This window comes from Fistularia commersonii, chromosome 8 (assembly GCF_037954325.1).
Source record: "Fistularia commersonii isolate RoL2024-O1a breed Wild chromosome 8, RoL_Fcom_v1.0, whole genome shotgun sequence".
Classification (NCBI taxonomy): Eukaryota; Metazoa; Chordata; class Actinopteri; order Syngnathiformes; family Fistulariidae; genus Fistularia; species Fistularia commersonii.
The window spans coordinates 19,880,375-19,894,583 of record NC_141291.1 but is presented as its reverse complement, the minus strand read 5'-3'; the positions used below and the strand labels follow the sequence as shown (position 1 = coordinate 19,894,583).

At 40.2% G+C, this 14,209-nt stretch overlaps 1 protein-coding gene and 1 non-coding gene across 2 annotated transcripts in view; both read right to left on the bottom strand.

The window, feature by feature from the left end:
* LOC147232216 (partitioning defective 3 homolog) overlaps positions 1-9,523 on the bottom strand; it is a 330,190-nt gene extending 320,667 nt beyond the window's left edge. The window contains exon 1 of the mRNA XM_086151573.1: positions 8,935-9,523. Within this exon, the coding sequence (XP_086007699.1) occupies positions 8,935-9,054 (120 nt within the window). The 5' untranslated portion in view covers positions 9,055-9,523. The remainder of the gene's footprint in view (positions 1-8,934) is intronic.
* A 4,275-nt stretch (positions 9,524-13,798) lies between these two features.
* trnaw-cca (transfer RNA tryptophan (anticodon CCA)) lies at positions 13,799-13,870 on the bottom strand. Its single transcript has one exon. It is a non-coding gene; the product is annotated as a tRNA-Trp (tRNA).
* Positions 13,871-14,209: the final 339 nt, after the last annotated feature.

Genomic DNA, 14,209 nt, shown 5'->3' with positions numbered 1-14,209 from the left:
GCAGGGCCATTCTCCCCACCATCCGCTTCTAGACAGTCCATATTAATCGGGATGTACTTCGCCATTCCCGTTCATGCACACTGCCAACAAAGACTATCTCTGCCACCAATACTGCTCTGGTGATTGTTTGTCTCCCAGGTTTCCTTTTTCCAGTTCTGTTAGAGCTCATCCACGGGTTGTTCATTGTGTTACGTCACCATAAAGACTGAAAGACTTGCGATAATATCAAACACTTTGGATATTGTCGTAAACCCAAGATTACAACAATTCATCTAAAACAGCTCAGATTACCGCCTTATACTTAACAATCAAGATGACAGGAGCACGCTGTGACTCCGGTAAGACTCCTGAAATTTACTTCTGACTTTCAGCTTTTCTTCTGCGACCATGAAATCTTTTGGTGTAAGGCTTCAATTTGGCCACAAGCCACACTGCATGTGCACACTTACTCACTGTTCTTGTGAGCTGGAACAGACTCATCCCAGTATCTATTAGTTCCACCTGTGTTATTGGTGTCATCAAAATGCAACGCAGTTGTGGGTAAAGATAACTGGTGCCCTAAAGGATGTAGTTTGATAGTATATCAAAAAGAAGAAAGAAAAGGGTTCCTAACTGAATATCTTCCTGTTTGTGAGGGGCTGTATCTCCAGTCATAGTCACAGAAATAAATTGTTGACAAAACAGTGGATCACACCCAAGAGCGCCTGGCATGGCCTGCATGTCGAAACACCACAAACAACATAGTTGTCCTCTGCTATAACTTGCTCCTACTTGGATCCAGCTGGAGGCAAGAATTGTCATCTGACACAGACATGGATTGAGAAAAACAAGAAACATTTCACGCACTTCATAATGCAGTTCTACACACATTTACCACATCGCTGGATTGACTAGAACAATATAGTTTGGCTACATTTTGAATGTATCTCCAGCATTCCAACTAGGATAGTTTTAGATGTAATTAAGTCATCATTGTGGCCAGCAAAATCTCATGGACAAGTGAATTTAATACATTATAACAAAAGCAAACTCACTCAATGGCTGTGGGGGGGCTGCATGTAAAGCCAGTTTTCCTCCCACAACCACAGGAGTTCGGTCCAGCCGTTCATCCATTCAGGAAAAAAAATACACTAAATGCCAAGCACTGAACTTGCAACACTAACACAAAAAATAAACTATAGGTCTGTAAACAAAAGCTGCTTTCAGTGCAGAAATCTTGAGGTGGTGTTGTCAATGGCATGCAAAACCCATGTTTGTATGACTCTGAAAACAAAAACAAGTGAAAGATAAGAGAGGACTGAGCTCAGATCAAAAGAGCCCCCTTTATTCTACAAAAGTACAAAAGGAAAAGCGTGAAACCTTGTCAGTGTTTGCATTGATTATATTATTCATATTTTTCAAACCATTAAGTTTGCAAAGCTACAAAGCTTTTTTTAACCTCAACTGAATTGCAAGTGAAAAAAGTGACTATTTCTGCCTTCAGAAAAAGCTCTGCCTCAAAGAAGTGATTTTATAACTTCAAATGAAATCTATAAACGCTTCAGAAAGACCTCTTTCCTTCCAAAGTACCAGATTTGGGGTTTCCTCCTGATTTCATAAGTGGGGCTTAAGTACTGTTGGTGTGTAATTTAAGAGGAAAAGCCAGGGAGCCATTGTTAAGACATGCAAAGGCCAGTCATTGCACTCTTTCAAAACAGACGTAGACAACATGTTGCCATTTTTAAGAGTGCCTTTCCATCCAAAGCAGGTTTCAAGCATTTAACATATCTGCCTAAGGTCTTAAGTCAACCTCCTTTCACTGTGTAACATGTTTATAAAGTTCATTCAACCCATGCAAAATCATTTGAAGGGGGATTTATCACAAAATTAGAGGAAGAATGTTACATAACGGCAGGCTACAATCAATAAACCCTCAAACAAGGGATGCAGACTACATGCTATGGCCTCTGTGAAATAACAAGCAGCAGAATGGTTTTGTATAAAAGACGATTATAGTCTTTTTTGCCATGCCCACTACAGCTGTGGTGAGAATCATTCCTCTGAATCCCAAACATGATCTGTAGATTAATATTAAGGTCAACGGAATGTACATGACAGAAGCCTACTAACCTTTCCATGAGCAAGCCATTTTTTTTGTAAGTGACTAATCTGTCATAATAAATGCAAAAGTCAGAGGTGAAATTGGTGAAGACTAAGTGGGATGAGAGGGGATGCAAAGGAATAAGGATTCAGAGCATGACCCCGGATTGTATCTGTATCATGGCAGACTCTGGATCACTTTAGGGGACATTGATTTCAAATGCACCCTAAAATGCACCCTAAAATGCCTTGAATCTAATTCTAAACAAAGTATGCAAAGATAGCGATATCATGAAACTCAATACTTTTTGTGTCTATCAGGATTTTTGGTAATCTTGATAGTATCAACCATTAAAAGATGCACATCCGTCCTTTAGCATGAAATTGGTGTCAAAAATAATCAACATTAATAAGAAAATCTGCTGACTATAATCTTCATTGGCAGAAAAAAGAAAAAGAAAACAAAGCCTATGATCTGTTGGGTAACAAAAAATTTCCCCGGGGGTTGTACAGTAGAAACAGGTTTAAGTTCAACTCTGGGGCCTTTCTGTGTGGAGTGTGCATGTTCTCCCTGTGTCTGCACTATTTTCTTCTGGGCTCTGTAGTTTCCCCCCAAAATCCAAAAAGATGTAGTAGGTTCATTGGAGACACTAAATTACCACGTAAATGAAGGAATTAACCATTCAGCGTCTCCATATGTGTTACTATGGATGTAGATAAAGAACAAATGAATGAATGAATGAATGAATGAATGAATGAATGAATGAATGAATGAATGAATGAACATGTCTGAGACAATCTCTTCTCATAACAAACTAATATCACTAATGTCAACTAATCAAATGATCCCCCCCTTTAACAAGTCAAAACTGAAAGATGTTCTTTTCTTCTTGTTACTTTAGTTGAAGATATAAGCTTGACTTCAGGGTGATGGATTTTAAACTACAGAGTTGTTTTGATGATTGTTAAGTAATGCATCGTTTTATTCTGTATTCATTATAAACCTCATTTTCAAAGGGTGTTCCTTGGAACGTTATTTGTGATATCACAAAGATTTTATAATGGTGAGACATCTATTGCAGAAGTTTGACTTATGAGATGACTATTATATTTGAAAGGGGAGGAGGGAAAGGGGAGGACGGCATTTTAACACATGAATAAAGGGAATCTTATTATTGACATTTTGCCACTGTGGAATGATTAAAGATTAAAGGAATATCATATATAATATTCTATCTTTGAAATCCTAACAACTGAGATATCCTCCTGGGCACCCTACCTCGAACATTGGATTAATATTATATATACATATATATATATATATATATATATATATATATATATATATATATATATATATATAATTTTTGCTGGCTTTGCATACAGCACCAAAGCTTTTTGCTTTAATATCAGAGTCCATAGTGTTTTGTTCTGCAACATATAGACCTTTTATGCAGCTGTGCACTGACCTGAGAGGCATTCTTGGAACTGTGGCCATCTTTACTTGCCCCTAAACAGAGACACTGTTTGGAGGGGGCGGGGGGACTACATGGTAGATAATCATTGACCTTGGTGGCACTAATGGGAGAAAAAACCTCACCAACCAACACAACAACTGCAGGCTGTATTCAGTTGGTACACTGACAGCAAATACTTGCTATCACATATCCATACCACTAAAGTTCTTTATTCCTTTTTGGAAACCACAACCAAAAGGTGGTGACTTTCAGATTTCCTCCAATGTTCACATGAATACTGATGAGGTTGATCCTGTCTTACTTCTCTATACTTTTTTGCTGACAAAAAAAAACAAAAAGTTGTATAATCAACATTCCACATATAACAGATGTATTACAGTTAATGAATGACATTTGACCAGGTTCTTTGTCTGTGTGATTTCCCAAACAGCGCCACTTCTTCTTCTTGGGATTTTAGACTGGCTTTTACTGGTAAATGATATTCAGATATCCAACGCAAATGTATCTTGCAGTAGTTATGCTTGTGTTTATTCTGACCCAATAACTTCCTGAAAGCAGCATTTTTACAAGATAAAACCCAAAAGCAAAAACAACATGGTCACTGTCAGCTACTTTCTGTGTTATTTGAATTACACATACACAGGAGTCACTACCATTTCATGAATTTAATTTGCAAGCCCATAATATTTCTTTATCAAAGGTACAAAAGAAAACAAAAAGAAAACAAATATATATCCTTCTATTTGCTTGTCAGATTACTCTAAGGGATTAGCATGACAGTAGATACCATTAGACAGTCCTTATAGTGGTGAATTTGGATTTTCAGATCCTACAGGGTCCTACTGCATTCAAAAATTCAAATAAATGAACTTATGTTCATCTTGATAATAAATGCACATCACATTTCCAGTGTTAAAGTTAATTTCTGCAAAAAATATTGTTACTTTGGTTTGCTTTTGAAAGTAGTCCAGAAGCAATGCACTAGGAGGTCGAAAAAGTTAGACTTCAATTTACCCAAACAAAAATGAAGCATCTTTAACTATCTCCAAACATTGACAGGGTTATCTGTCAACTGTGACAAAAGTGTTCCATGACATGGTGGTGTTCTAGAAAGCTGCGTTTTCATTGAAATATTGTGTGGAAAGACTTGAAAACTGTCAAAGTTATGATGAAATGTTGATTCAGAGAAACATGTCATCATCATCAGTTGGAGATAAGATGTGGATGGCCTGAATAAATAGATCCAGGAGAGCAGGAATGTCAAGTAGACTTGAACTGGGATTAAAAAAAGAGTTTCAACTGGGGGGATCGTGCATTCAGCAAGGCTCCAAGGACTGTTCATAATACACATCTACGAACTAGCGTTGAACACATCTCTAAATAAATCACCTGAATGACATTGATCCGGAGTATTTTTTTTCTCTGGCCTGAGAGAGGCGTTCACTCCAACATGTTGAACTTCATATTATAAGGCTCATTCATGCTGAATGAGCCTTATAAAAGGCAAGAATAGTTCAAGTTGGGTTTGGTCGCAGCAATAACTCTTGCAATATCACTTTGGGTCTAGTACACATATTCCATTACCACCGAAATCATGAAGAGGGATAATTCAGTGCCAAGTAGTTTAGATTGCGCAAGATCACATGCTCAGTTTCTCAGTCTTTCTCATTTATAACGTAAAAAGTTACAAATTTTCAACATCTCATTTCTCAGCTTTTTATCTGAAAGCAAAAATATTTTTCACAAGACTTCTAAATAGTCGTGACTTGTGCAAGACACTTGACTCTTTTTTTGATTTCCAGAATGTGTTTCAGTTTTGTTTTATCAGAGAGGGTAAAAAGAATCACTTTTATCAACGGCATTATTTCTGGCTACGGGTATTTTTGAAAATACTGGCTTGGAAAGAGTCAAGCTCGATACAGGTGGAAGGAAAGGGGGTACTGGAAGGGTGATGAACACGGTTTGGGCTGTGCGAGTAAAGTTTAATTGCTTGAGAATTGTGCACTGCCATAGGTTTTCCTCTGCCAGGGAGAGAGAAAGAGAGAGACAGAAGAGAGCGAGATACAATTGAAGATAAAAAAAAGTCATCAAATAAGAGGTCACTGAGTCCACACTTCTCCTCTATCATGCTTTGTTCCCCGCTGTGGTAGAAAGGAACTCTAGAATCACTGCTGCTTGACCAGAGCTGAACCATAGACTTGACTTGTACTGAGTTACCATCAGTCTCACCACATCCCATCATTCCTCAGGACCTATTGAGCTCAGCCTTGTAGAGTCTCTTCACATGATTATCTCCCCACATATCTGTAATCCTCCTACTCATATACAGCATTATATAACCACCCAGCCGCTGAGTGCAGTGAACTAACTGTAACTGACAGCCTTTCCTGCTGTACTTCCCACTCTCTCTTCACAGTGAGGTTTTCTTCAACTACAGTATAGCACCTGAAAAAAAGTTGAAGATGTACTCAGATTCTTTATGACTGATCTGTTCTGCTAATTAAGATCACCAAGATCTACAATACATACATAACATAGATACATATGTCATCAAGTGTATATTAGATATTCAACAGTCTGTCTACCCTCAACTGATCAACGGCCACAAAGCCTGGGGCCATGGGGGCACCAATGTAAGGACAATCCACAGGGATCTAAATCATCCTTCAAGTGATTAAAACAGTGGCAAATTTTAGTAATTTGTCCAAAGTGGTATATGGTATATGGAACATATACCATACTAGGAACCTACACCAACTATGACACTGAGCATTTTATCACATATCAGAATCAATATATTTGATTCTGATTGTGGTTCTGATTTTAACTACACATGTTCTTTAACGATGAGCTTCAATATGTAATTTAATTTGACATTGTTGGAAAAACACTATTTACTCTCTTGTAGTTAAGCCATGCAATGACTTTGTTGACTTCAAAAATCCACCAAACAGAGAACATCTATTCATCACATGTTCAGAATCTGAATCAGCTTTATCAGCTGTGGTTTTCAGTTACATCTTGTACTGGCGTGAAGAACACGAAAAAGTGCAAAGTGCAAAAGTTCTATATGTAACTTAAAAAGAACTAATTTACATACTATTAATAGCGCCGATGAACCATTTCAGTGTTCAGGTATATTCTGCATTTTCTACATCACTTCAGATCCAAGGATTTGTTGACAGTTTATATTAATGTTTTTGTTATGAATTTGACTTGATAGCCTGCATATCCAGATTAATATCTTAGAAGAGGCTTGTTGACAGCAAGCATTAAACATATGTTTTGATAGATAATTAAATAATTCATGCTCATAAGAAAACTTTTTGCAATTAAGTCTATGAAGATTCTCAGTCATCTAGCCATTGAAATGATGAGCTTGCCTGTAATTCTCTTTTATATTTTTCTGAAATGATTGGTTAATTTTTTAAAGACAAAAATAGTTTTTTTCTGTTAACCATTTTTATGCTAACCATGTGCAACAGTTTTTTTCACAATAACTGAATCTGAAGCTGGAATAATATTTATGAACATTAATATTTTCTTTTTTATGCAGTCACAATTACTTTAGTCAGTCATGTGGCTTCAGAAAGTAAAAAACGTTGAGCATGATCAAAGGGAATAGAAAAAAAGTTCTCAAAACTAATTATGTTCATATTGTTACAAGTATCATCAAAATGTGTGTATTAATGTCTTATAATCTAACAATAGCCATGATTTATTAGCAAGGACAGTAATGTTCATAGTTGTCAAATCTTATTGTGGTGTGTAGTGTTTGTGCTACACACCACACTAAAAGGGGGCAAAATGACATCTGCAGAAAATGTTAAATAATTACACTCTGTTGGCCTGTTTTTAAGAGGTTAGACATTTACAGTATATCTGTGAGGATCAGTGGACTCCATTCATGCTCAACCACGCTCAAACCTACAAGCGGTTGTAAGCGGTGGCTATGTGTGATTGTGTGTCTAAGGAGGAATCATTCTTCCCTGGCAAAACTACAGCAGAGCTAAACAACCGTTGCTCTCGGTTGGAACAGGTTTCATCTGTCCAAATCAAACCGAAACCTCTCTGTTACTGTGTATCTTTTTGAGAAAAAAATACGTTGTTCAAGAAGTAACACAGTGAGACGTGACTGACAGCAATGTGACTCCAACGGTAATACCCTTCACTGGCAAAGTGGAGAAAGCACTGTCACTCACTATGGCAACAGTAACAAACCTTAATTCATCCATTAGTAATTTAATGGGTTTGAAGCACAGCCACTAATAACCACAATAGGAAAAGAAAGGTGACAGTCAAGCCTCATTGCAGTTTGGCAAAGTGGCCTGTTTTCATTCACCTGTATGAATGTTCCAAAAACCACACGTAAAAACACATGTATGACCATGTGCCTCCCATTTTGCAGAAAACATGTAATTACCACATTACTATCCTTAAAGCAACAAACTTCTTCCCCCGTCATTGAAACGTCCACAGTAAATGTGCAGTCGAGCTGTCGGAAAATTCCTCCTTCTAGAAGTCTAGTTTCCACATTAAAGCTTCCACATCACGACTGTGTCTTCTGAATATTGGTCAAGAATTGGCATCAAATGCATTTTTGATGTCAAATCCTCCCCAGAGCCCTGCTGCTAATAAATTAGGTTTAAATAAACAAACTTGCAGCGGTGAATGGGGAAAACCGGCCTCTGGTGTCAAAGTTCTAAATGAACCTCAAATATTGAACTGCAGCAACAGAAGGAAAAACATGTTTTTGACCAAAAGGCTTTAAAAGCTGGACACAATGAGTCCACCTTTGGATTTGAAAAAATCTTCCGCCAAAACATTTTCCATAAAACTACCTATTGACACACAGGCTGCTCCTATGTGTCAACTCATACATACATACATACATACATACATACATACATACAGTTGTGTGTATTTTGCTGCCCTGAGTATTTTGCATTTGAGTATAACTCAAATTGAACATTCAAAATTGCAGACTGGCACGTTTAAGGACGCACATGCACGCGCACACACATATTGGCTTACAGCGCGGTGTGTTTTCATGACACACGCTTTCAAACTTTGGAACAGATTCGTCACATATTGAACTTTTCATTGAGAGACCAAACATCGGACCAGATTACACCATTAAATCTTGAACATATCGCGCGGTGCGTCCGGTGATGGCGGGGGAGGGTGAACCCCCCTTCGCAGCATCTGCACCCCCTTCCCGCCCCCGTCGGACCCCAGCGCTGACCACGGATTCCTGGCCCGCCGGCTCTCGCCTTCTCGTTTCTCGATCAGTCCCAGTCGAGAGAAAAAGCGCCATGTTGGGACTCCTGAGGGTACGAAACGTTACAAAAGCGCAAAGGCGCCCCAGCCTCCTTACCTTCGCGATGGCCTTCCTATACCTCATGGCCGCTTGTTCTATCAGGCTGCGAACTTTAATATTCCCATCTCCGCAAGGAACGACCACCCGGGTCCTCCCGAAACACACCGTCACTTTCATTCTCCACCTCTGCCTTAAATCCAAAAGGGAGAAAAGGTGCGTCAGGGGGTTAAAATCATCCCCGACGCTAAGTAATCCCTGGAGAGATCGGGGTGACGTGGTCTTCGCGCCAGGCGGCGGATCCGGCGGCGGGACTGGGAGGCGTCCTCTCCGCGCTGCGCTGACTAACACGAAAACTTCTCGACTGAACGCTTCCCCGGCGAGTGCACGCAAGTGGACTGACGCTGGGAGTTAGCCCGCATGTTGGAGCAGGCTGCAGGAATGCTCCCCGTGAAATTACGCGTGGGTCCACCTCAAGTGCACGTGACAAAATCCACCCAGGCACAGACACTGCTGCGTCAGCAAAAAGCTAAACTATCTATTGACAATAAATATCTGGGTACTGGAATTCTCGTTTTCCAAAAGTCATTGAAGATAGCAAAGTAATCGGCCGCTTATTATCTGCTATTTTCCCAATAGGATATGTATATTTGTGTGTGTGTGTGTGTGTGTGTGTGTGTGTGTGTGTGTGTGTGTGTGTGTGTGTGTGTGTGTGTGTGTGTGATTAAAAAAAACTGCTTGGATTAATAAGTACATGTGTCAAAGGTACTTGTGAAATATACCGACCCATGGGATGTGGCTTGATGTACTGCATTGATCTCACTCCCCAGCCATCAACCATTGCTGTTTCTTGTATCACTATTAATGTTATTATTGTATCATACCAGGTATTACCATGTAAGTGTAAGCACTAGTGGCTTTAGTAGTGGCTGTCCGTCCCAACCCTCATACACCCCTCTCTGTTCTTCTCGCTCTCTACCCCAACCAGTCGAGGCAGAGGGCCGCCCACATTGAGCTGGGATCTTTTCAATGTTTCAGCAGTTTTTCCCTCGCCACTGACACCAACTGCTTGCTCATAGTTGGGTTTCATAATGTTGGGTTTCTGTAAATAAGTTTGTCATCCAAAGTGTCACTCAGAACTGCTCCCTGTGTGAAGGGTCACGCGGCAACTATGTTGTGAGTTGGTGCGATATAAATAAAAACTGACTTTATTTTTTGGAGTTTGTGGCAATTTTTAAACATATACCATTAAATGATGAAACTGCAATACAGGATAATGAATCTGCCTAAAGGAAAAACTACATCCTGACCTACTTTACTGATAAAAGAAAAAAAGAAGCTGCACCATATCTGCAGAGCATTCCCTGCAGCTGTATGCTGTGTGACCCCACAGACTTCAAATGAATGAGCACAAGTGGAAAATAGAAAATCCCTGTATCACACCAGTGGACAAGCTGAGGCTTATTAGGTAATAATCCTCCTCAGATAGCTGAATTTATTTGACTCGATTCCCCTCCCAAAAAAAAATCTGAGTTCTAAGATATGAGTCTCTCATGCTGGAACAAACAAAACCCGGTGTGGACCTGGAAAGTGCAGACCTCTGCCCCAAATACTGAAAAATTAACAGTCCAAGAAATACGTGGAAAACAGTGACTGGACTGTCTGGAGATGAAGTTCACTCACATGCTCTCTTGATCTCGTACTCCCTCTAGAGGCTACAACAAGGCAGAGCACAGAGAAGGATGATCCGCTTCAGGACATCACTTGGCCTTCCGTCTACAAGTGAAGGATAAGGGCCACTCCTTTGACGACAGCAATGTCGGCATTCAGATCAGATTAAAACAGATGGTTCCAGAGAGGAGTCAAAGAAGTCATTTTTGTCAAATGGAAGAACAGTCTCTGAACACCAAGGAGTCCTTATGCACAACCTTTCACCTACATACAATTCCGCATTGGGATCCATCCCAAGACAGATCAGCTAACTCAAACCGGACATGTAGGCACACTCCGTACAACTCAGAAATATCTCAACACCAGATCCCAGTAACCACCACCCGAGCCTCAGCCCATGTGATCCAGAATCAGAAAACTTTATTTGTTCTCTGGGGGGCAATTGGGGGGCACATGGGGTAGCAGCATCAAAATTGTGAACATCAAGAATAAAATTAAAGTAAATAAATTCAAATAAAAGAAAATAAAATTTAAAAACAGAAAAGAAAAAAGAATTATATTTATGTATATAAAAATAAATTACTATACAAATTGGACAAATTGTTTCACTCGCTCTGCATTTATATAATAATATATCATGACCATTAATATATCATATAGCATTAATTACACTCACGGCCATGGGGACACTACCATGGCGATGATGGAAATTGAGGAGTTGGACAGCTCTGGGGACGAAGGTTGCCCCTCTCCTCTGGGTTTTGCAGACCAAGCAGCGGAGTCTGCAACCAGAGGGGAGCCACTCAAAAGCCGGGTGTGAGATGTGGGACTGATCTGCAAGGATCTTTTTGGCTGTTTCTATATTTGATTGAATGTGAAGCGGGAGAGAGGTCTGAGAGGTTGGCAAAGTATTTTGGAGCAGACCAAGGCGGTGGATTCCAGGCAATTCCTGTCATGTTGGGTGATGGAATGGAACCAGCAGGTGAAGGAGAAGGTCAATACATTCTCAATGAAGGCGTAATAGAATGTGGTTGAGATTGTGCCTCTGACCTCAAATGACCACACCTTCCTGTGCAGATCCTGCCGTTTGTGACATTTCCTGATGATCTCCTCAGTGTTGGAGGAGAACTTCAGGAGGTTGTCGAAGATAGCGCCCAGGTAACTGCACTCCTTCACCATTTCAACTGGCTCCCCGTGTATGGTGGTGTCTTTGCCAGTTGCCTCTACCTACTGGAGAATGTAATGACCATGACTTCAGTCTTGCCCACATTCAACCTCAGGCAGGAGGCTCCGCACTAGAGCGTGAAGACTTGGAGGGCTGCGCCATGGTGGAGTGCGGGACCAGACAGTTGGGACAGGAGGACGGTGTCGTTGGCATACTTCACCAGGTGGCAGTCCTTTTGGGTGGACCTGCAGTCGTCACTGTAGACGACAAAGAGCTGAGGAGACGGGATGCAGCCTTGCAGTGAGCCAGTGAAGGTGAAGAGTGTTGGAGAGGACATTGTTCACCAGAACCCTGGGATCTGTTGGTGAGGGTGTTGATAATCCCCTTGATGCCACTGGATGAGTCAGTGGTTGAGGTGGAAACAGGTCATCAGTTTCTGTGCTAGTATGTAAGGTTGCAGGGCATGGAAAGCAGAGGAGAAGGAGGCAAAAAGGAACCAACAGATTTCTCTCCATGCCTTCACATCCCGAGAATTTTGGCTACACCTTTTCAAATTTCAATCCGGATATGTCTCCAGAAGTAGGACAGGTTTAGGAAAATCTAAGGAGATAGAGGTATGCTCTGGAAAGGAGAGGAATGAAGGTTAGTTGCAGCAAGACAGAATATATGGGTGTCCCTGCAAATTTAAACATCTTTAAATACACAATAACATGAAACCAACATAAAGTAGTGAGTAGATTAGGATATTTTTATGAAGGCCAATGGCATGGCCACACCTTCCCCATGCTTAACATAAAAACATGAATATATGAAGCTGTGTATTATTTGAACGGCTTAGAATTAAATGAACAATAACAAGGTATGCTTATGCGAGGCACTAAGCCCAGTTTAATATAAAACACCATTTTATACAATAAAATGTTGGGGATCTTGGCTCAGTCCGTTTGGGGGTCCTTGGTCTGAAAAATGTTGAAACCCTCTGTTAAAAAAGAAAAGCTCAGACAGAAGTGCACATCAGCATCATGTATGCTGGAATGATGTATTTGTGTTCTTTATGTCCAGGTATTGAATGTAAACTTTTGCATGGAAGGATTTTTGAGTCTTAGTGTGAAACATATATCACATTTTTCCTATAATAATTATTTATGATTTTAATCATCACATTTCTTTGGCAAGAGAATGTTATCCAAGATGAGGGCAATACTCATCACACCTTTCACCCCCTAGATGACATGCTGACCTATCACAGAAGTTCATTCAGCAATAGATTCCACCAAGGTGCTCGACCCTAACCCTAACCCTCGGTATCAGGCTGTTTAACTCACACATGTAATAACACCGAATCAAACACCACAAAATCTCAATATGACCTCTTGGTCTTACAGCCTGCTAACAGCCTGTTTAACTTCTGTTTGGGCATTCCGCTTCCAGCCCATAGGAACCCTGGTCTTTTCCGGGGCTTACTGCCTGATCAGTGGACTTCCTTAGCTTGAGGACCAGCTTCATCTTCTCTTGCATATAGCCCTTACTGATGGATTGTCGTGGCAGTTGAAGTGTGTTCTTCTTGAAGAGACCTGTTTGCATTGAGACCTGAGACCAGAGACCTGACTGCATTGGCTTTCCATCCATCTTTCTTGCAGTAGATGAGGCGATCTTACTCATTTTCAGGGCCTGCATTACCAGTTCCCCAACCAAACCATGTACTTGACTTTCTGGATCTGATCCCAGATCATTGTGGCATACTCTACGCACCTAGAAAACCTGGGACTCCTGCCGTCTGGCACTTGATGTCGATCTATCTGTTCTCTAGGAGATAGGTGATCATCCTTCGGATGGATACAGAAGGAAAAATCTTTCCATGTATGTTTAGCAGTGCTTCTTTTGATTTCGGGTTTTCCCTGAAATCAAAGGAAGTAAACAGCATTTAAGTATGCTTTTGAATCAATCCCATAGTTAAGAAAAGAAAAAGCCCAATTCTGCCCGAACACAAATCAATGCAAATAGCATCACAATCCTAGAATAAAAACTGAAATAAAAAAGGGTAATCAGAAGATGTAACATATAACAATATGAACCTGAGAAAAAGAATGACCCCGACGTGATTTGAACACGCAACCTTCTGATCTGGAGTCAGACGCGCTACCGTTGCGCCACGAGGTCTCATCGCGACGCGACGGATAACATGGATTTCTATCGTTTCCCCGGAAAACCACATGACTCTGGAAGCTACATTCTGTTAATACATAATTGGTATACTACATATTGCTGAAAATTATTATCAACTATTATATCTGTTTCACAATTTGGATGACGTAAAGTATTCGTTTCTAGTAGGTTATTTTAATATTCGAATGGGCTCCATTGTCTGACTATATTTCGAAAACTGACATTCAACGTTACTTCTTGTGCAATATTCCCCATGCTAAATTTGTTCCCCATTTTATTTTTTTGTCATTATATTCAACTATATATGAAACTGTTTTCTAGACAAGAAACACG